The following is a 23,126-nucleotide window of genomic DNA, read 5'->3' as shown; positions in this document are numbered from 1 at the left end:
AAGATACGGCCAGACTGGACTTTACAAGCTTCATTTCTGAAGTTCAATTTTCAGTATTTGTGAAAAATTGCATCTTAGTCCCCAATGCCTGATAGTCATGGAGACTCACCGTACACACATTTAAAGAACTAGACCAATGATATCAGAAAACAAAGGAAATGTTTGTAAACTCAACCTATTAGCATACATTAATGTAAACAAGTTAAATATCTACTAAGGAATGAACATGTAAATATACTTTTTAATGCTATCTATTAATGACAAGAAAATGAGTGAACTTTGAACTTCTGCCAAAAGTAATTTGAGAACAAAAAGGTTTTTTGGCCGTATAGCTCTTAAGGGAATCACATTAGAATGAAAGAGATAAATGACACATTTAAACCCTTAACACCAGTCTCTGATATTCCAAAAGAAACCCTTTCCTCAAATTATTTCAAGGTGATAGAAAATCAAAGCAAGAATCAGTCTGACCTATAACCCCTCTATCTCACTAATTATTAGTGAAAGAATTAGCTGGAATAATGAAACGCCGGGTTTCCAACTATCTGCCAATTATATTCCTATGCCAAAAAGCTAAATAGGGCTAAGAAAAAACACACAACCATGATGCCTGGCTTCCCTTTAAATGAATGACTAAATCTCAGCTGGGTCCTCAGTGCTGCCTGCAATGCTACCCTACCCTCCAGCTAACCCACTCTCCTCAGCATGGCGGCAATGGCACGTTTCTCCTCTCAACTCAAACGTTCATAGCACTTACCCTGTCATGACTCTGAGCTGCTGAGAAAAAATAAAAGTCATCCAGCTCCCTCTCTACTGTACAGTTCCCAACATGACAGAAACATGCCGTCATTTCTGTACTTAAAAATCTTAATCACACATCCCATCTAAATACAGCCTCAGTTCTCTGTTCCCTTTATCACAAAGGACCTCAAAAGGATGTCTATACTCTTATCTCTAATTCCTCTCTTCCCTCTTCCTGTTTTCCCTTGAACCAAACAAGCATTTGCCCCTATATCCCGCTGAAACCACTCTGGCCAAGGTTACCAGTAACCTCCATGTAGCGTAATTCAAGGGTCAATTCTCAGAATTCACCTTATACCACTTAATCAGCAGAATTTGACATAGCTGATCATACCCTCTTCCTTCAAACACTTTCATCATCTGGTTTCAAGATACCATGATTTCTTGTTTTTCTTTACATTTCACTAATTATGTTTTCTATGTTGCCTTTGCTGGTTAATCCTCACTGTCATGACCTCTTAATGATGGAGGGTCCCAGAGCTGAGCCCTTGAACCTGTTTCTTTTCTAATTATGCTCTCTCCCCAGGTGATCTCCTCCAACCTTGGCTTGAAATACCATTTACTCACTGATGACTCCCTAATTTATATCTCCAGTTTAGACCAGAACTCTCAACTCTGTATCTCTAATTGCTTACTGACATTTTCATTTGGGTATGTAATAGGTATCTTAATACAACAAAAACACAAACTCTTGATCTTTACCCACACGGATGACATTACGAGTGTTCACCAACATCCAGTTCTCTTCTCATTCAGGGCACATCAATGACAACACATGGTGAAGCTATATGACTTGTTCTGGCCAATTTAATGTGAGCAGAAGAGCCATGTACCCCTTCCAGCCTGGACAGTGAAAAGCCCATTGGTAACTCTCCAATCTCTCTTTCCCTGCTGTGGCAACTGTAAATGCTCTGTGTTCCATACAAATGGGGCCTCCATTAACCAGGCTTCCTTAATGACAGGAAAGACCTTCCAATTGACCAACATGGGACATGTACTATGAATAAGAAATAAACCTATACATGTAGCCATTGAGATTTGGGCATTCTTAGTTATTACCAGACTGATACCTCCCAAACCTGCTCTCACAAGTACTCATCTCCAACTCCATCCTTTCAGCTGCTCAGTCAAAAACCTTGAGGTCATTCTTGACACCCATCTTTCTCTCACATTCCACATCCAATTCATAAGCATATCCTGTGCCTTCAAAATGCATATGGCATCCAACCTCATTTCAGTGCCTCCACTATCATCCTGCACTTCAAGACTCTAGTAAGAAATTGAAAAAACAAACCACACACTGGGAGGAAATTTTTACAAAGCATATATCTAATGGGGGGGGGGGGGCCTAGCCGGTTTGGCTCAGTGGATGGAGGGGGAATTGGATCCAGAATATATAAAACTCTTAAATCTCGTCAATAAGAAAGTGAAATACCCAATTTTAAAAAAGCAAAAGATTTAATAAACATTTTACTAAAAAAGACATGGATAGTAAATAAGCCATGGAAAGATAATACCACTTACCATCACTAGTCACTAGAACATGCAAATTAAAGCCCCAATGAGATACCACTCCACACATATCAGAATGGCTGAAATTAAAGACTGACAATACCAAGCATTGCTGAGATGTGGAGCACTGGGAACTCTTACACGGCTGCTTGAAATGTAAAATGGTACAACCCCTTTTGAAAATACTTTGGCAATTTCTTAAAAAGGTAAACATGCACCTGTGGTAAAAAGGAGTGTGCCTGCATATTTACTAATAAAAGAAACGGTTCAATTAAAAAGCTATTTATAGGTGATTTATAACTATTTATTGGTGATTCCTCCCTTGGTTAAAATGCACTAAAACATATACCTACTAGATGATCCAGCCATTCTACTGCTAAGTATTCCCGAGAGAATTGAAAGTTTACGTCCATGTAAAGATCTGTACACAAATGTCCACAGCCCCAGCGTGAAAACTAACTGAATGTCCATCAACAAGTGAACAGATAAACAAATTGTGGCACATCCATACAAAATAATACATCTCAGCAATAAAAAGGAATGAATTATTGATACACACAATATAGATGAAACTCAAAATAAGTATTCCGAGTAAAAAAGACAGGGGAAAAAAAGAGTATACACTGCATGATCCATTATTTAAAACTCTAGAAAATGCAAACTAATGCACAGTGACAGAAAACAGATCAGTGGTTGCTAGGGGAAGGGGGTGCTAAGAAGAACAGGAGGGAAGGATTACCAAAGGGTACAAGGAAACTTTTGACGGTAATGGACATGTTCACTATCTTCATTGTAGTAATTTCACAGATATATACATATGCCAAAACATTAAATTGCTTAAATTTGTGCAGTTTATTGTATGTCAATAATATTTCAATAACCCTGTTTTTAAAAAGAATATAGCATGTGATCAAGAAATATTTTTGCAATTAATAAAATGGATGAAAATGAAAATAGATGCTAAGAAAGCAAACTCCTAAGGATGACTGAAGTGGCAACTCCTTAGATCGTCCCTTGTTCAATAGTATTATTGTCTAAATGATGGACTGTAAGTGGAAAAGGGGGAATAAGCTACTACAAAGCAAAGTCCCTCAGTACAAAGTTGTAAGGCCTTTCAACTCAGAAGAGCCACTTACAAGTAGTTCTTTAAATGAATAACTGCTATCCCAAAACACAAGCACTCTTCTTATGTCACAGTCCGCTAGCAGCTGGATAATGTTTTTAAACTTATCTTAGAAATCTGGCCTCATTTCCTTTTTTAAAAAAAAATATGTTATTGATTTTAAAGAGAGAAGAAGAGAGGGATAGAGAGATAGAAACATTAATGAGAAACATCGATTGGCTGCCTCCTGCATGCTCCCTACTAAGGATAGAGCCTGAAACCTGGGCTCTGTCCCCAGGTTAGATTACCCCTATGTGCTCTGACTAGGAATCAAACCAGTGACCTCTTGGCATATGGGTCAACCCTCAACCACTGAGCCACACCAGCTGGGCTGACCTCATTTTTCCTTTGTTCATCATCTCCACTAGTCATTAGACTTATCCTGACCCCTTTCCCACAAATTTAATTCCTTACAATTTTTTAAAGAATTAAGGAATGGCCATAGCAGGTGTCCTCAGTTTGTGAATCTTGGATGAAAAGTCCCTTTTCTTGAATTCCTTGTCCTCTGTCTCCCAATTTCCCACTGAGGTAGAGAAATCACCATCCCCATTTCATTCACCTCCTTTGAAATCCCAAATTCAACTCACTGTCATCAATTTCAACATCATCCTAATACATAAATAACTCGCTTCTTTCATAAGCTGCTATGGTTATATGTTTTCTGCTACATGCCTCCTATGTCATAAAATAGAATATAAACATAAAAGCACAGCACCCGTTTCTGTTTAAACAATTAGCCCCTTGACTCACCTCATTTCCACCGACTGCCTTGGTTAAAATCACTGCAGAAGACACAGGGGGAGGCATGCAACCCACAGTCTGCAAACTGAAAAATAAAAGAAAGTGCAATTATAAATAGTATTTTTCAATCACAAATAGTGTCACTACATTCATTCTAAAATTGCAGAGCTGTGTAAACGAAAATAGAAGAGTGATTATTGATGCACATGCCCTGTTGAGTTCAGACAATTCTACATGAGGCAATATGGCTTAGAAGATGCTGCAAATGCCTGAGGAAGCTCTCATTCCATTCATAATTTTAGGTGACTTTATTTTTTAAATTATTTAAGCTTTTATTATATAATTTTAAAAAAAAACAACCATTCAAGTTAGAGTAAGTGTAGTCATTGAAAGATAACCAAAATGTATATAATTTAGCCTGAGTCTTATTTCAGGTATCTTTTCCTTACATGTTTTTGGTAGAAAGTCTTTAGGGAAAAATAAAACTTTAAAACCACTTCCAAAGTACAAAAATATTTAACAAAACACCAGCTTACATGTGTTTATTCCTTTCTACAAAACAGCAATTCTCAAAACTTTCATCTCATGATGCATATATTCTTTCTGATTGGTGTTTCAAGATTCTTAGGATATATTCCCAGAAGTGGGATCGTTGGGCCAAACAGCAGTAAAGGCTATACATTACCAACCTATAGCCAACATCATACTCAATGGGCAAAAAACTAAAACTGTTTCCCTTAGGAACAGAAATGAGACAGGGATGTCCTTTCACCACTCTTATTAACATATTGCTGGAAGTCCTAGTCACAGCGATCTGACAAGAAGAAGAAATAAAAGGCATCCAAATTGGAGAGGAGGAAGTAAAGAAGCTTTTAATCTTTCCTCCACTAATGTCTCATATTTGAAATCTCTGCTGTAGGAGTACACAACCCTTGCTAAACCTCTTATCCTTTAACTGATTACACCACTCATCTGACAAATCATATGCTGCCCCATTAGGTTGGTCACTATTTTATATATATATACTAGAGGCCCGGTGCACAAAAATTTGTGCACTGGCAGGAGAGGGGGCATGGGGGGTGTCCCTCAGTCCCACTTGTGCCCTCTCACAGTCTGGGACCCCTCAGGAGATAACCACCTGCTGGCTTAGGCCCTCTTCCTGGGTGGCAGATGGCAGGTCCAATCCCTCGGTGCCTGCCCCGCCGCCCCAGGTCGCAGATAGCAGGCCCGGATGGCAGCAGGGCAGGCTGGATGACGCTGTCCCGCCCTGCCTGCAGTATGCAAATTAGCCGCCATCTTTGTTGGTGGTTAATTTGCATATCATGCTGATTAGCTCATGGGAAGTGTAGCAAAGGTATGGTCAATTACCATGTTTGTCTATTATTGTCTATTATTAGTTCACACACATGAACTAAATTGGAAGTTCCTTTAATACAAGCAAACTGAGTTAATATCTTCCTATTTCTTGAGTGCAGATACTTGATATCTATTGGTTCTTAATATGCATTATACAGAGGTGGGCAAAAGTAGGTTTTCAGTTATGAGTATGTGAAACAGAGCTTACTGTTGTATTATTATTTATTAATTATTGTGTTATTTATTTGTATGACAACTGCAAACCTACTTTTGCCCACCTCATACATTGTTGTTCTAAAATGATGTCATTATATTTCTGTGACATTTTATGCTTTTCAGCAAAATTTTATGTTCACTCTCTCAAACTCAATCTGGCCAAAACAGCCCTCTTGATTTTCCCCTCTCGTTCTACTTCTCTCCAGCTAAGTAAAGGATATCACCAATTACCCAGTGGCTCATACCCAAAATCTAGAAGTCATCCTTGATTCCTTCCTATCCTCCTCTCTCCATATCCTATCCATCCATGGGTTCTGAGAACTCCAATTTTAAAATATATCCTCTACACATCAATTTCTCCCTACTGTGCTGCTATACCATGCTAGCCTCCCAGCTGGTCTCCTAGATTTCTCTCAGGCCGTTCTATTATCTATTATTTTCCACAGATTAGCCAGGAGAATCACTTGCAAATATAAATCAGACAACTCCACTTTCTCATTTAATTCCCTCTGGTGGTTTTCTGTACTGCTCAGAATAAACTCTGAATGCATTACCATGGCCCACAATGCTGAGTGACTGGTTTCTGCCCACCTTTCCAACCCCAAGTCATAGTATTCCTCCTCCATGTCAGCAGGCTCTGGCCACCATGGCTGCTTTCCTGACCCTCAAACGCACCAGGGTTATTCCTGCCTTGGAGCCTTTGAACATTCTGATTCCTTTGCCTAGAACACTCTGCCCCATGAACTCTACAATCTAAATTAATCACCAGCCTGTGCACCCAGCCACTTAAGGATATCATAGTGCTTTACTTTGCATCACTTACTTCTATCTTAATCATCTATTTACTTGTTTACTGACAATCACATCCAAAGTCTCTTCAATGTGCAAAACTCACTCCTGGCCCATTTTGTTCAGTGTTGGTTTTCCAATACTTATCATAATTCCTGGTACATAGCAGGAGCTAAATAAGTGATTTCCCTGATATCGCTGTTAAAGCAGGCAGTAAAAGCATAATTATCTTCATTTTATGAACTGGGAAACTGAGGTTCAAAACTATTAAATGCCTCAAAGTCACCTAGCAAGTTAGGGACAGGGTCAGAATGCAATCTTCGGCCTAAGTTCAGTGTTTTAGCTATTATACCATGACTAGTGGCCCGGTGCATGAAATTCATACACATTAAAAGGGAATTACTTAGAGGAAATATTTGAATATTGCTATTTGCCCTTTTGCTATAATAGAAGTGTCAGAGATGAAAGAAAATTAGTAAAATGTATATGAGAGTCTGGGGCACGTCGCAGGACCCAGAGTCAAGTCTCCGCCCACCCACATGCGCCTTGAAATCACGCGAGACCCAGACCCAGCTGACCCCACCCCCCTCAAACCCCGCTGGGCAGGGGGTGCAGCCTCAGGTCCCCCGGCCTGGCGCCAGGTTGGGGGCGCGGCCTCAGGTCCCCCGACACAGCCTCAGGTCCCCCAGCCCCAGCGCGAGGGCATGACAACCATTTGCATATTAGCTCTTTATTATACAGGATGCTAACATAAGGTCAGTTCTAAACCAATTCAAATAATTTTTTTTAAATCATCAAGTCCTTTAAATAAACATGACAATATTGTTAATGGAAGAAAAGATTCTAATAAAAATCTATTGTTAAATCAACTACCCAATCAAACATAAAATAGAACAGGTGAAAAAATAAATGTTTGTCCCCTGTATATGTTTTTTCTTTTCTATATATTTTTAAAGCCATTATCTCTGTACATTTGGTAAGATAAATCACAAAAGTTAAAGCACCAATTGACAGCCTATCTTTATTCATACATACAGATCTTACATCCTCTAGTCCAGGGGGTCCTCAAACTTTTTAAACAGGGGGCCAGTTCACTGTCCCTCAGACTGTTGGAGGGCCGGACTATAGTTTTAAAAAAAACTATGAACAAATTCCTATGCCCACTGCACATATTTTAAAGTAAAAAAACAAAACAGGAACAAATACAATATTTGTATTTGCATGTGGCCCACGGGCCGTAGTTTGAGGACCCCTGCTCTAGTCCCTTCCAGTTTTCTCCCAACACAATTCTTTTAAATTCCCAGAAACACAACTCTTTTAAATTCCCAGAAACACAACTCTTTTAAATTCCCACAACTCTTTTAAATTCCTAAAACCTTAAGATGAAGGATAATAATAATGTTAAAAGTGTTTTTATTTTCTTATAAGATATCACACATAAGTTGCTATGGAAATAATGTCACTAGAGATGTCCCATTAAAAGTGGACCCTCCAAGAACATATATGCATAGCCCACGAACACAGACAACAATGTAGTGAAGGCAGAAGAGTGGGGCTGGGTGGACAGAGGCAAACATGGGGGGAAGGCATCTGTAATAGTGTCAACAATTTAAAAATTAATTAATTAATTAAAAAGTAACTCTTCAAAATATTTAAACATACCCTTTCAAAAGCCATTCATTGATCGGTGTGATTGATAAAAGCTGAAGAAAAAGCCATATTGCTGCTGGGAAGAATGCAAGCGTAAAGATCTGAATGAAAAGATGCAGTCGTATATGCACCAAAGCACTGGTCAGCTCCTGCAAAAAAGGACACAAGATAAAAAAATTAAGAAAACTATTTCTGAAGATAGGTTGGTACTAAAATAACATAACATAAATTGTTTTTTTAATTGAGATATAATTGATATATAACATTATATTACTTTCAGGTGTATAACATGATGATTCAATATTTATATATATTGTAAATTGATCAGCACAATAAGTCTGGCTACATACATCAATTTGGAGTTATTTCATAGCTAAGTTTTTTTTAGCTATGCATATGAGATTATGCATAAGTATTAAGAGACAAATTTTAAGAGAAAAGTTATTGCATAAGAGACAAACTTTAAGAAAAAAGTTGATGGTTATGAAGTTATTCATGAAGATTATAATTTTTATATAAAATTTCTGAAATATTCTAATTGCTTTCTAATATACAATATATCACAATAATTCAGATTTGTAAAATTCTGGACCAGGACTAAGCTAACTACTGGTACATTTGAGAGCTGTTGACACTGTAACAAACATGTATGTTTAAACATTGAAAAAAAATAAATCTTATTTAAAATTTTAGTAGAACCTATCACAGTTTTATATGATAATTAACCTCTGGTCATTATATCAGACCTAGAAAGGCCTCAATTTGGCAAGATGTTACTAAATCTACACACAGATCATAATTTTTTAAAATGTTCCCCCCATAAAAAAGAAAAAGAAAAAAAATGTTCCCCCCAACAACATTCTATAATTAAAAACAGCTGTTTCCACAAAATTGACTCACTCAATTTCTTTGTTAACATTTACTGAATAGTAGTTATATGCCATTCTCTGAGCTTGCCACTCTATGTATGTCATCTCATTTAATCCTCACATCAACATCATTAGGTGGATGTTATTTTTCCTGTTTTACTGATGAGGAACTTGAGGTTGAGAGCTATTACACAGTGAAGCTCGGAATCAAACCCAATAAACCTGTGCCTGTGTCATCCTACTGCCAGGGAGGGAGAAAATTCCCAGCAAACAGGACAAGCCAGGCACATGTTATGAGTCTCACAACTAAAAGGTACTCAGTTAAATTTGAGGGTTTAAATATATACTAACAAGTGTTTGCATTTAAATTTCTTTGAGTTGTGTGGCTTTTCGGTGGAAATAAAACACATTCAGAAAGTAGTAGAAAACTGACATATAACATTCGGGCACTCATTAAAGCGCATTCAAAGTTGCCAGAGAGTCACTGTAATAATAATGTCCCCACAACCCCCAGTCCAAGCAAGACTTTCAAAAGAGCCTCAGCCTCAGAGGCATGAGCTGGAGTTTATCGTTTAATAAACAGTAGGTCAGGGCAAACTCATCCACTGACCATCACTTCTAGGATCTGTCTCAGAGGCCCCCTATTTATCTCCCTGTGTGAAGACACACAGCAGTTCCATTTTGGCCACAAGATGTCCTTAATGGTATTTAAGGAACTGACGGCAATCCGGAATAATGTAGGGAAACACTAGACAGACCGGAAGCCATACCAGGTCTGGATCAGAGCTAAGAGAAAAGGAGCCATCCTTGCTCTGAATCAGAAGTTTCACCCCAGAGACACCTGAGCACCAGCAGTACCCAGAATCCTCAGCAGTCTTGAAACCAAATCTCACACAGATATACTCAGAAGCATTCAATAAATACCAAATACATATGAGTGTTTTCAATTGTTTGAATTGTAATAAAATGATTAGCCACAATGCAGTAATTAAGGCATTTGCATATACTTCTCATAGAAATATAAAATAGTGTAACTTTTCTAAAAAGTAAATTGGGGATATATATCAGGGACTATAATACAATTTATATTCTTAGATCCCAAAATTTTATATCTAAGCATTTATCCCAACAATATAAAAAATGGTTACGAGCATTAATACACAGAATTGATCCTCACAGCATTATCCATTATGGTAAAATCTGGAAACAACTTAAATGTCCAACAATGGAAGAATAACCATATAAGGTAAGAATTAAACAGTGTTAAGAGCTATTCTAAACCATGTTAAAACTGTATGCAAGCATGTAAGAGCACAGGGTCTCTCCCTACTTGATCAGCACATAAACTGGCACAACCTGTGGACAGCAATCTGGCAACTCATTTCTTCATTCAACAAATACTTACTGAGCACCTGCCACCATTCTAGGTACTTGGAGAATCTATCACAACTTAAACTGCATATATCATTTTGACCTATAAATTCCACTTCCAGGAATTAGCCCTTCACCTATACTCCAAAATGTGGGAAATGACATGTTTTTAGTGTCCTTTGCAGAGTGTTTATAACAGCAAAACATGGTAATTACCTAAATGTCCATCAGTAGGGGACCAGGAAAATGTAATGTGACACATTCATAAAATAGAATACTTTTCAGCATACACAAAGAAACAAGGAGTTCTTTATATGTTAATATAAAATAAAATAATCTCCAAGATATGTTTCTGAGTTAAATAAGCTAAGGTGGCAAACAGCATAAAATAACAGTTTAAAGGGATGGATACAGATATGTATGTTTTGCATAGAATATCTCTGGAAAGACACACAGAAACTGTTATCTCCAGAGAAGAGAAATGGATAGATAGCTGGTAAAGGGGTGTAAGGACGACTTTTCATCATATATACTTTTGTACCTTTTGATTTATGTACATAAAAGTAAACAAAATGTAAATTATTTTATTTTTCAATGTATAAGTGAAGAAAAATTAAATAACAGTATTAAATTACATGAAAAATTGCGTATACTTATACATATATAATTTTAAAAAAATATTTTATTTTTAAAACATTCTATATGTAAAATATGTTTAAGTAAAAAGTACAAAAGCACACAAATGTTAGAACAGTTATTTTTACTCTTTCTAATCTTTCTACAATAGGGAAATACCACTTCTATAATCAGAAAAGAGTTATGAAAAATAAAATGCAGTTAGAGACTACTGCATGACCTAATAAATGACAATTAGAAACAATTGATATCACATCAGAATAATGGATCAGTAAGAACTCATCAAAATGAATCACAAGAGCCTACCGTGTTGGGTCATAAGGGGCCTCTTAACAACAGGGAAATAACAGACATGAAGTGTTTCCTAAGAAAGATTTTCAAGACTGTCACAAAAACCTAGTATTATAAGTTTTCTAGATCTTCATACAACAGTAAAGAGAAAATAAGGTAACACTGGAAAAGGAAAAGCAAGTAACACCTTAAAATCCTGCTCATCTTTGTTTCTATCCCTGTGCCAAGCATGGTGTGTTGTAGTGATAGGCACTTGATAGGTTATTTGTTTAAATAAATTGGTCCTGCCATGGTCTGTTAAGTGACAAATCCTCTGGAACTGCAGGTTTGAAGTTAGCTATATATAAAATAAATCTCAAAGGTGACATTATTACATTTCAGTATAATAATATTTCAGAAACCATTTCAACACATATTTCAAAAACTAGAAATCAACAGTTAAAAAAACTGAAGATTTAGCATTAAATCTTTTTAGCATGAAGTGTTAACACAGCTCTTTATAATTTTAATAAATGAGCAAAACAAACTTTAGAATACACATCATTACATCAATGTATGAGTAATGTTCAATATGAATCAAACTCGAATGGGACCACAATAAATGCTTTCAAATAAATTCAAGTCAATAATAACTCGCCATCTTCTGTGTGCAAAAATGCATGGTTCTATTGCCCAAGAAATTAGCAGGGCTTAGAGATGGCTTAACTTTACACAAAGATGCAATCTAGGCCATCTTAAGTTAAATGGATCTGGAAAATGACTTAATGTTGTATTCATTTCAAAAGGGTCTTTTGTGGAGGAAATGGTTCTGATGGCTTCTTAGATACATAAGAAAGGCCAGGGATCCAGGCATCTCATCATTTGATCCAAATTAGTTGGATGACTCTGAAGGTTTCCTAGGTGCTTACAGAAGAATTTGGTCCTTAGAGAAGTGCTGATAACTGTGACATTCCTTCTTCAATTTCTGCATCCCACAAAGTTGGCTGCTTTACAGAACAGCATTAAGCAAGAAGCTAAGGAGAGAAATCAAGTCTCTTGCCAGATTTCCCATGGCATAAGCAACAGTTGTAGCCATTAAGAAGCCACCAGGGGGCGTAGTTAGAGCAACCTCCCAAGTAGAGGACTTGGGCGAGGCAGCTGCTTCACAAAGAGCATTAACCAAGGCCAGCAGGAAGACCTCCAAGGAAGATTAGACCAGCAGCACAGCAGTGGTAAATTCTGTTCCCCATTTGAAGACCAATAGAACGCTGGTGTTGACAGGTAAAGCCTATACCCTTTAAGTACTAATCACAGTCCTTTCTTATCAATATAATTTACAAAAACTGGAATTTGACATATTTAGGAAATCCCATCCATGTCAGCTATTTTCAGAAGACCAGTAATCAGTGAGGATATTTAGCATTCTTGAGACACACTTCATCTGTCATAGACACTACACATGGATCCCATCTATATCTCAAATGACCCCAATGGAAAGATTTATACCAACCTGCTAACTACAGAATACCTAAATTTAGTAACCATATTTTTTTTTTCTATGTTGCTACTAGGACGATCAAAAAAGAGGTAAGTAAATTTGATCTTTATTTAAATCACACTTAAAAGAAAGATACTTGACGTAAAGACAAGATATGATGCACAAAAGAATTGTATGTTTTAAAATCATTTCCTTAAAAAAAAAAAAAAAGCCTTCTTACATAGTAAAATTAACCTGTCTATGTAAGACTAAGCAGCTTAGAATGACGACTTTTAAAACTCTATGTAATTTCTTCAAAAGCAAATGGGTGTTTATTTTTTCTCCATTATAAGTCAAAAGGGAATCATATATTCTACTCATTCCTATCTCGGGTATAAAAATGTCTGGATATTTAATTCCAAGAAATCCCATATTCAGTGACACCTGGATCAATAAATAACATGACCTGTATGTCTTCATGATAAAGTGAGATTTAGTATGAAAAAGTACAAATATTTCCTCAAGACATCTATTAACATTTAATAACTATACAGCACTAGCAAAGAATATACATCTGTAAAAATACAAATTAGTTAAAAAGTTTTAACAAGCATCACTTGTACAGCCTCAGTCCTAGGAACAAAAGATGATCCACAAAGTTATGGAAACCCAAATAAACATCTACAGCTTAAAGGGGCCACAGTAGGCACCATTATAGTTACCACCATAATCTGAGGAAGACCTGAAGGAGATGCATCACTTCAGCTGCCATATTAAAAACACACTCATTATAGCCACATCTTCAGGTTCCATGCTGCTTGGCTATAAGGTTTGTGGAATACGTACGTACAAAACACAAGTCCAGTGCTGAAGTCCAAGTTACCTTCTGTTATAGTGGAGCTTTACAAAAGGATCTGAAAATTTAAAATATTAAGTACAAACTGAATTTTTCTCCCTGCTTTTCATGTGCCCCATAGGTGACAGTACCTCTGTTTTTAATGATAGTCCACTGTTAAAGAATATAGTTGCAACAGCAATGTAGGAGACAGTTATTTCTGGCTTCAGTGGTCCTAAAGAGAGAGAAATTAGGTACTGTTAGATAAGAGTTTCCAGTCTTCCAGTATGAAAGACAAATCCAGTGGAGGAGGACAAATGGTACTTCATTTCTTAGTGTTGACCCTGGTATGTTACTGTCCTGATGGAGTTGAGCATTTGCTGTGATGCCATTTAATTCCAGAGAGAAGTTTCTAGAAGGCAAGGATCATGGCTGTCCAGCTCAGCACAGTATCCTTGAACCAGAAGAATAAAAATAAACTGCTCTCACATAAGAGAGCAGATAGTCAACATCCTTCAACATAGGTCCTAATGATATCTACCACAGTATCAGTCCCCAGATCAAAGGAGAGAATTTCTCAATGGAAGAAGTTACATTATCTTCAGCGAGTATTATTTTATTTCTTCTAGGATACCAGAAATAAAAGCTTGATTCATGCATATATTCAGTTCTCCCCAAGAGTATCCAATCTATAAATATTTATTGAGCACTTACTATGTGATTGAGATAATACAGACAGAGTAATAGAGTACTTAACAACGTGTTGTTAACATTGTAATTATTAAGAAATTGTGCTTGGCCCTGGGCATACTGTAGTGAACCACATAGGCCTGATCTCTGCCCTCCAGAAAATTCCTCTCTGAAGTTAGGCTGGTATCATCCCAGACACATTAACATTGTGAGTACTACAAGGGGCAACCCTAAACTTTGTACCAACAGTTTAAAATCTGAGATTATCTCATATTTGACATTCTATGCAACCCTCTTGTGCTGAGTTGAATAACATCCCTCCAAAAATTTGTGTCCTTCCAGAACCTTATTTGGAAACAGGGTCTTTGCCGATATAATCAAATTAAAATGAGGTCTCATCCGATTAGGGTGGGCCCTTTTCCAGTGACTGGTGTTCTTATAAAAAGAGGGAAAGATGGCCATGTGAAGACAGAGGGAGAGACCAGAGTTTATATTACCAAGGGACACGGTTGGCCGGCAACCACCACAAGCTAGAAGAAGCAAGGAGAGAGTCTGCCCTACAGCCTTTGGTGGAAGCATGGCCCTGCCTATATCTTGATCAGACCTTAGCCTCCAGAACTGTGAGAAAATAAATTTATTGTTTTAAGCCACCCTATTTGTGGTAATTTGCTGTGGCAATGCTAAGAAACTGATACACCCTTTAAGCAAAACAACAGGACCGCATTCATGGCTCCTCGGTTCCCTGTAACTCTCCACCATACACTTACAGATGTTGTTAGGCTCCAAGCTCAGGAAAAATCACCATTCATTCAGTCAACAAATATTTATTGAGCAACTACTATATTTTAGGTAAATGTAGTACATCAGTGAATAAAAGGAACAAAGATCTCCTCAAACAATGTCATAAATTCTTTTATGTACCCGGCATTCACACAAATCATTTTGCGGAGATCTGAGACAAGGAAACAAAAAGGAGAAGGTAAGTGCTAACGGCATTACAGACCAGGGCAGTAAAGGCTGTTCACAAACTTGAAAGGAGGTACATTATTGTTATGCCCATGAGTGAATCTGTCTCAGCAGCTCACACTTAGAAATAATATTTCCTCAACAACTGAGAAAGGTGATTCAGAAGCGGATTTTAAAGTCAAGGAGTCTGGCTTGTTTTGAAAGTAGATGCTTCCCAAGAATTTTACGTACCATTTTAAAAAAAAAAACCCAATAGCATTTTTATTTGCCTCCAATCTCCTGGGTTTTTTTGTTGTTGTTTTTTTTTATCAGACCTTATTCTTGTCAACTGTGGTTCTGCCCACAGTGGTGCCTCCAGAATGTCCATGTAAGATGGGTCAGAGTTAGCAATGTGGTCGCAAGTGAGAGCCACCTCCAGAGCCAGCACATGGCATCTGCTTCCATTGCATGGTTCTCTGGGGCAGCTAACGCATCTACCTTAGCTAGCCAACAACCGAGTTTTTAAAGAACTCTTCCCACAGTTCACATACACATACATAAATACACATGACAACTGTTAACTAACTGGTGTAATTCAGTGGAATGATTCTTTTTTTTTTTTAAATATATTTTATTGATTTTCTACAGAGAGGAAGAGAGAGGGACAGAGAGCCAGAAACATGGATGAGAGAGAAACATCCATCAGCTGCCCCCTGCACACTCCCCACTGGGGATGCGCCCGCAACCGAAGCACATGCCCTCGACCGGAATCGAACCCGGGACCCTTCAGTCCGCAGGCCGACGCTCCATCCACTGAGCCAAACCGGTCAGGGCAGTGGAATGATTCTTGACTTTCAATGTTTTAAATGGTGGAGACGGGTTATACTGTGTGTTTTCTTTTATTAGATGCATCTCTAAATAACTCGAAACTGTGAAAAGACATGGGGAGGGTATTCCAGGGCTACCTACAAAATATCTTTTAAAAAGGAAAGGAGGAAATTGTTCTGACTTGGAGAAACCTAAGGCCCCTCTGAGACATGATCACTGAGATGCCAATAGACCGCTCAACTTTTGAACACAGAACTAGAAGTCTCCCAGGGCTGCAATAAAAACTTGGTAAATATTTGCACAGAAGTGAGAGATGAAACTACTATTTAAAAATGATACCTGGCCCTCTCCAAGGTAATGAGTATATCTTCTATGTCACCAGAATAAACCAGATCCAGACCTTAAGATGGCTATAGAGCTAAAGTGGAAATGTAAATTTTAACTTTTCCTTTAAACAAAAGCAAAAACAAATTCTTTATCAGTGAAAATGAGTTAGTAAAATCAAAAGAAAAATTTTAAAAATGAAGCAATTGGGGGCTCCAGAACTCACACTTTTTAATGGGGGTTAGGGGTGAAAAGGGAGAGAAAACTATTTGGAATGCTTAAAAAATGAAAGGAACTATTATCCTATATAATAAAAGCTTAATATGCAAATTGTCCCCTTGACTGAGAGTTCGACTAGGAATTCAACCAGGGGGTGGGACTGGCTGGCCAACTGCCTGCAGCCCCTCCCCCTCAGCTAGACCCACCCCAGCCAGCAGAGGTGGCAGGCAGCCAGGGGAAGGGAGGCCCCAGTTGGCAGCCACTAGGGACCCTACCGTGCACGAATTTCGTGCACTGGGCCTCTAGTTATTTCATAAAATCTACTCATCTTCAAAGTAAATTTTACTTCTAAACCTGATCTAAGGTATTTGTGCCAATGTACTTAGGCTTATAGCATGTGTCTGGTTATGTTCTTTTAGTGGAAAATTAATGAAGCAGTTTTCTTTTTAGGGTTTATGTATTATTAATGGCAATCATTTAAGTTAAGATGCAGGTAGAAATGAGAAAGCTACTCTGTACTTCCAAAGAAGTAAGGCTTTCTCTTCCCAAGAATGAATAACACCATGTTGAACTTGATTAAATGCTAAGGTTGCACAGCTCATAGTTTCCCTGGGTTTCAAAATGAGCCGATTAACAATACCTCAGCATCTATATACATTTACATCTATTGTGGCTCTTTATTTCCACATTTCTTCTATTTATTGAAAAGTAAAAGATAAGTGAGTAAGAAGAACAGTGAACTAAGAATTAAATTATCTAGGCTAGTACCTAGTATGCTTTTTCCCATTTGGAAAGTCATTCAACTTCTCTAATTTTAGGGTTCCCACATCTATAAATTTCCTGCCATTACAAAACTCACTAATTGGCCATAAAGATTTTTTAAAATATTTTTAATATGTTTTTATTGACTTCAGAGAGAGGAAGGGAGAGAGAGAGATAGAAACATCAATGGTGAGAGAGAATCATTGATGGGCTGCCTCCTGATGTTCCCTACTGGGGATCGTGCCTGCAACCAGGGCATGTGACCTCCAGGTTCATGAGTTCACGTTCAACCACTGAACCACACCAGCCGGGCTGAAGATTTTTTTAAAGGGAGGTCAGATCATAGTTGTGACACTTGAAGTGTAGAAGTCTTACACTTAAAAATAAAGAGTGTAGCCTTGGCTGGGTGGCTCAGTTGACTGGAGCATGGTCCCATACACCAGAGGATGGTGGGTTTGATTTCTAGTCAGGGCACATACCTAAGGTTGCAGTTTGATCCCAGTTGCAAATGTACGGGAGGCAACCAATTGATGTTTCTCTCACATTGATGTTTCTCTCTCCCTTCCTCTCACCCTAAAATCATTTTTTAAAAAATAAACATATGCTTGGGTAAGGATTTTTTTTAAAAGAGAGTGGAATCATTTAAGGTAGTGATCCAGGTAAAAGTAAAAGTGAAGTGAGCATCTTAAGTTGAAGACTATAAAAACTTTTCCTATTTAAAATAATATCTAGAAAACTGTTCTGAAAATTGTTCATCAATGGACTGAGCCCATAAATGGAAACTCTGACTAAAAGTAAGAAGCAAAAAGAGGTGCTTTAGACCAATTTAAAGAGCAGAATAGGACAGAAACATTTTCAGCAACCATTCCTTTCCTTGTTCCCCGATTTTTGTTGGATTAACTAGTGGAGTGAAAGTGTTCCTTGTCAATATTTGGAGGTTTATTTTTATTTAAGAGGTTTTAAGGTCAATCAGAAGTTCGACAGAAGTAACAAGAACTTAGCCTGACAGCCGATATAATTGTTTGCTTAACTTTTGGTTTTAGAGAAAGTAACTTTCACACATGGACAGCTATCAAAGAAACCCTAGAAGTTTAACTGTTATCTAATACTAGTGGATTCTGGTCTGCTCCTTGGGGCTAAAAATCAGGGCACAGAAAATGTCTTTATTCCAGAGAGCTCCTTCTTTATAACGGTTATGCATTTTTAATGACTGTTCCTCAAGAAAATGTGTATGGATTTTGCAACTGGTATGAGATAAGGGGGAGTCCTGGTCTCCAGTCCTTCAACTTCCCTAGCTCACACATCCTAGGGTAGGCCACCTGATCTCAGGCCTCCGGGTCTTCAACTGCGAAAGAAGCCTGTTGGCTTAAAATACTTTAAAGATCCCTTGGAGCGCTTCACATCCTACTCTTTGGAAATTAAACAAAAACAATGCATTATCCTAGATTGATGGCATAAGGACTAGTGAAAATGGGAACCGGCATTTCTAACGTAAAAAAAAGTGTTAATCCCCCCAATCTTTGTTCAAGTCCTTCCTTTTCAATGTTCCCTGAGGCGACTTCTCAATGGAGGTACGGAAGGGAGAGGGTAGAAGGAACCACGGTCCTCCTGAGAGATCATGTTCCCCCCCCCCCCCCCATCATGCTTTAACAAGGAGCAAATAACTCCAAATATGCTCCTGAGCACTTCCGACCATAGAAAGATCGCCTGGCCCACTTCTCTCCTTATCTGTCCCTGTTGTATGACTGATGTATTAATCCCGTCAATGAGCCTGGAAACTGGCAAACAAGGTCAAAAAGACAGGACGCTGAAGGAATTCAATGCATGCTTATGAAAAGTAGGACATGATGGGGGGAAGGAGAGGGGGGCGGTTAAGGGGCATAAAAGGCTAATGATGTCTCCAGCCGCGGCCACCCATGCCTCTCCCCGCACTACAAGGCTCCCACTCTTCGGGGTCCGAGCGTGGCTCGGCCCGCCCACATTTCCTCGCCAAAACCCACACTGCACAGAGCCCCACACAGCCTGCGCCTGGAGACCACGGCGGGGTGCAGCCACCGGCCCGCCCGCCGCACGAGGAAGCGGCGCCCCGTCGGGAGAGTGTGCGACGTGTCACTCGGCCCCGGAGCTGCTGGGGAGCCGCCCCCGCTGCTCCGCATCCCCCAGCCGGTGGGCCGCAAAGCCGGGGCTGCAGGAGGAAGGGGTGCCCCTGCCTCTTTCTCTCCCCCTACTTTTTTTTTTTTAAGGGGGGAGGGTTGGAAATGCACCAGGTCATGGTGCCCACTCCGAGACAGACCAGGAACTGCGGGCACCCCAGCCAGCATCGCGGGACAGGGTGCTGCTCGGCAGGGAAGAGAAGAGAAGAAGTTTCATCCCAGTCTCGGTCCCCTCTCTCCTCGGCACCGAGGAGACTCACTGGCTGTCCGCGGGGAAGGGAGCCCGCGTTCAAAGTCGCTGGCCCCGTTCTGCACGACAGATCCCCTCTGGGGTCGGCCAACGGAAACGTCAGCCAAAGGGCCCCCGGGCCGGAGGGCACCTGGGCGGGGCGGGGCCCCCGACAGAGGCAGGCGCTCCCCGAGGACCGGCCCCCCCCTCCTCTCCGAGACTCGCCCGGGAGTTCCGAAGCGGAGCGCGCGGACTTACCCCCGTTCACCCCAATGGACGGCTCCAGCTTCGCCCCGGCGATCGCCAGCACGATCCCGACCATGAACCATTCTTTCCTCAGTCTCTCCAGCAGCCTCATGTTTGTCAGGATGGGTGGGTTTTGTTTACTTGTTTGCCTTTTTTCCTTTTGGAGCTGCGTTCGCTGAATCCCGGGGGCGTCCGCACACTTTCCACCGTCCCTCTTAACATGCAGCAGAGCAAGTCAAATTGCTACTTGTAAACGGGAGACCCGGGGGCTGCTCGGGCGGCTTCGCGGAGGGCTGGGAGTAGTAGTATCCAGTGACAGCAAAGCCTCACTGAGCGCCGCCATCACTACCACGCGACTCCGGATAGACGCGCACCTGCCGGCGCCGCTCGGGCCGCCTCTCCCGTGCGCGAAGGCTCCGAAGCGGACCGTTGGGCCAGGCGGGCCGGCGCGGGAGGGCCGGGAAAAGAGGATGCCCGCCGGATGGGGCTGACAGACTCGCCACTTGCAAGACCCGCGGAACCTTAGGGATGACTGGGGCGGGGAGAGCCGGAAGGCGCCACAACCACCTCGGCCAATCGAGGGTCCTTCTCCAACAAACCTGTAGGCACAGCCGCCAGCGCCCCTGGAACACATCTACGGAGAGGTTCTCTTCCGCTTCGCCCCGAGACTGCGGGAAGGGCCGCCGCGGGCTTGATCAGAAATGTGTCTGTCGGCATCTGCGGCGGGGTGCAGCGGTTTGGCTGGGCGCGCTTATTCGGGGTATTACGACGCTTCCCCGACGCCGGCGCTGACGTGTGCGCAGGGGGCGGGGCCACTCGGCCTCCCAGTTCCCGGCCGGAGCCGGGAGTCGGATGCGCTCCGGTGTCGGCGCGGAAAAGCCGCTCCCTGGGGGGCGTGGCGGCGGGGGGGGGGGAGGGGGTGGAGGGGAGGCGTCAGCCGCGCCGGTGGGTAGAAAATTGGGCGCCCAGCCGACGCCCAAGTTCACTGGATCCCTTCCTTCCGGCGTCCGTCCGCCGGAGCCCGCGAGGTCTGTCGCCTGCGGCGTGCGCTCAGCCCGGAGCCCCCTTACCTACACCTGCCGGGAGTGGGAGGACTGCAAGGGGCGGGGGCCAAATCTTTCTTCTGGGGAAACAGGACCACCAGGGAGGGGCTCAGGGACCCCGAGGCAAAGAGGGGAAGGGCCGGCCGAGTAGAGAGGGGGAGGGGAGTCCTAACTTCCATCGCCCCGCGTGCTGGAGCCTGTCCCCAGTTTCTACCTGCAGGTGTTTCCTGGCCGCCAGTGACATGGGCAGTTTCATGGACGACCTCCCACCCGTAGACCCTGCTGGACCGAAACGCCTCCCCCTTACGCGCCCAAACAAAGAAATAAAATGCTGTGTGACGTTTTGGAACGAGTCCGGTCCCGAATGGTTCCGTGGTTAACTGTAGAACTTGAGGTTTGGAAGGGGCTTCGGGGGTGGTTCAGTGATGCCAGATTTTAACTCTGAATGTAGTCAAAGACTCAAAGAGACTCACCCTGTATTTCCCTGTAGTAATTCATCTTGATAACATGGCTTGCTGTCCAAAAACTAAGCCGGCTGATGCGTTGTGGCGGCAGTTGAAGGTTGCACAGCATGCAGCGTCACCTAATTATACATCAGGCAGAAGAACAAAAAGTGAACCTCAAGATAAAAAGAACTTAACATTAACTCTAAAAAGAGAAAGCACAGGAGGTGTGATAACATCTGATGTTAATTATTAGGCAGGCACAAGGGAAGTGGGCATACATGAAAGATAGTTTGCAACACAATTATTAGAGTCATTTCTTTCTAGCTTAAAGGGTCATGTATCTCAGTCATGGAAGGCCTGCCCTTACATTAAAAGATCATTAAACGTGATGCTTACAGAAATTGAGCCACTTTAACTTTATGACTGTTCACAAATTCTTACTTCCCAAGAACTCTTCCATCTGTTTAGAGCGGAATCTAGCTCATGAAAGGGTTTTTTATTTGTTTTGTTTTTTTAATGGTTACTTAAAGGAAAAGAATTCAGTACACTGTGAATTCTGTTATGTGAAGGCGTGGATTAATTTCCCATGGCTGCTGTAACAAGTACCTTTAACTCGCTTTGAGATAACAGAACTCTCTTCTCTCACAGCCCTGAAAGCCAGAAGCCCACAATCAAGGTGTGGGCCAGGCTGCACTTCCTCTGGAGACTCTGGGCAGAGAATGAATCCCTTCTTGCCCCTTCCAGCTTCCGGTGGTGGCATCACTTAGCTTCCTTGGCTTATGGCCACATCCCTCCAATCTCTGCCTCTGTCTTCATATTGCCTCCTCTTCTCTCTGTGTCTTCTCATTTTCTGTGTGCCCCTTAATGGCATTTGTCATTGGATTTAGGGCCCACCCAGATAAGCCAGAATTACCTCATTTTAAGATCCTTGATTAATCTGCAAATATCCTTTTTTTCAAATTCATTGAATATTGTTCCCCGAATAGTTATGTCTACCTGGAACCTCAGAAGGTGACCTTATTGGAAAGTGAGATGTAATTAGTTAAGATGAAGTCATACTGGATTAAGACGGGTCCTAAATCCAATGATTCGTTTCCTTGTAAGAAGGTCATGCACATGAAGACTCACAAGAGACAGAAGAGGAGAAAATCATGTGAAGTTGGAAGCAGAGATTGGAGTGATGTGTCTACAAGCCAAGGATTCACCTTGGAAACAACCGCCAGAAGCTGGGAGAGAGGCATGGAACAATTTTCTCTCCGGGCCTTCAGAAGGAGCCCACCCTGCGGACACCTGGATTTCAGATCGTTGGCCTCCTGAAGTGGATAATAAATGTAGTTTTAAGCCATCCAGCCTGTGGTACTTTGTAAAGGCCACCCTAGGAAACTTACACAGTGTCATCCACAGACTTCTCCATTGCTCTCTTTAATTCTATCACTTCTTTCTCGCTCATTTTTTTTCCCCTGTCATTTTTTCTGTGCCTGGCCTCTTCACCTCAATTTTTCTTTTTGTTACCCATGCCATTGCACTTGACATCATGCCAACCAGACGGTATAAAG

General features: G+C 40.9%; 1 protein-coding gene across 1 annotated transcript in view; it reads right to left on the bottom strand.

Annotated features, from left to right (window-relative positions):
- Positions 1-21,314, bottom strand: part of SLC10A7 (solute carrier family 10 member 7) — a 197,121-nt gene extending 175,807 nt beyond the window's left edge. The window contains exons 1-4 of the mRNA XM_081092840.1: positions 20,094-21,314; positions 13,838-13,920; positions 8,240-8,376; positions 4,226-4,301 (exon numbers count right to left, since the gene is read on the bottom strand). Of these exons, the coding sequence (XP_080948966.1) occupies positions 4,226-4,301; positions 8,240-8,376; positions 13,838-13,920; positions 20,094-20,193 (396 nt within the window). The 5' untranslated portion in view covers positions 20,194-21,314. The remainder of the gene's footprint in view (positions 1-4,225; positions 4,302-8,239; positions 8,377-13,837; positions 13,921-20,093) is intronic.
- Between the last annotated feature and the right edge of the window lie 1,812 nt (positions 21,315-23,126).

This window comes from Myotis nattereri (genome assembly GCF_964212035.1).
Source record: "Myotis nattereri genome assembly, chromosome: 5".
Taxonomy (NCBI): domain Eukaryota; kingdom Metazoa; phylum Chordata; class Mammalia; order Chiroptera; family Vespertilionidae; genus Myotis; species Myotis nattereri.
Note: the sequence above shows the minus strand (reverse complement) of the source record. Positions and strands in the feature narration are given on the sequence as shown.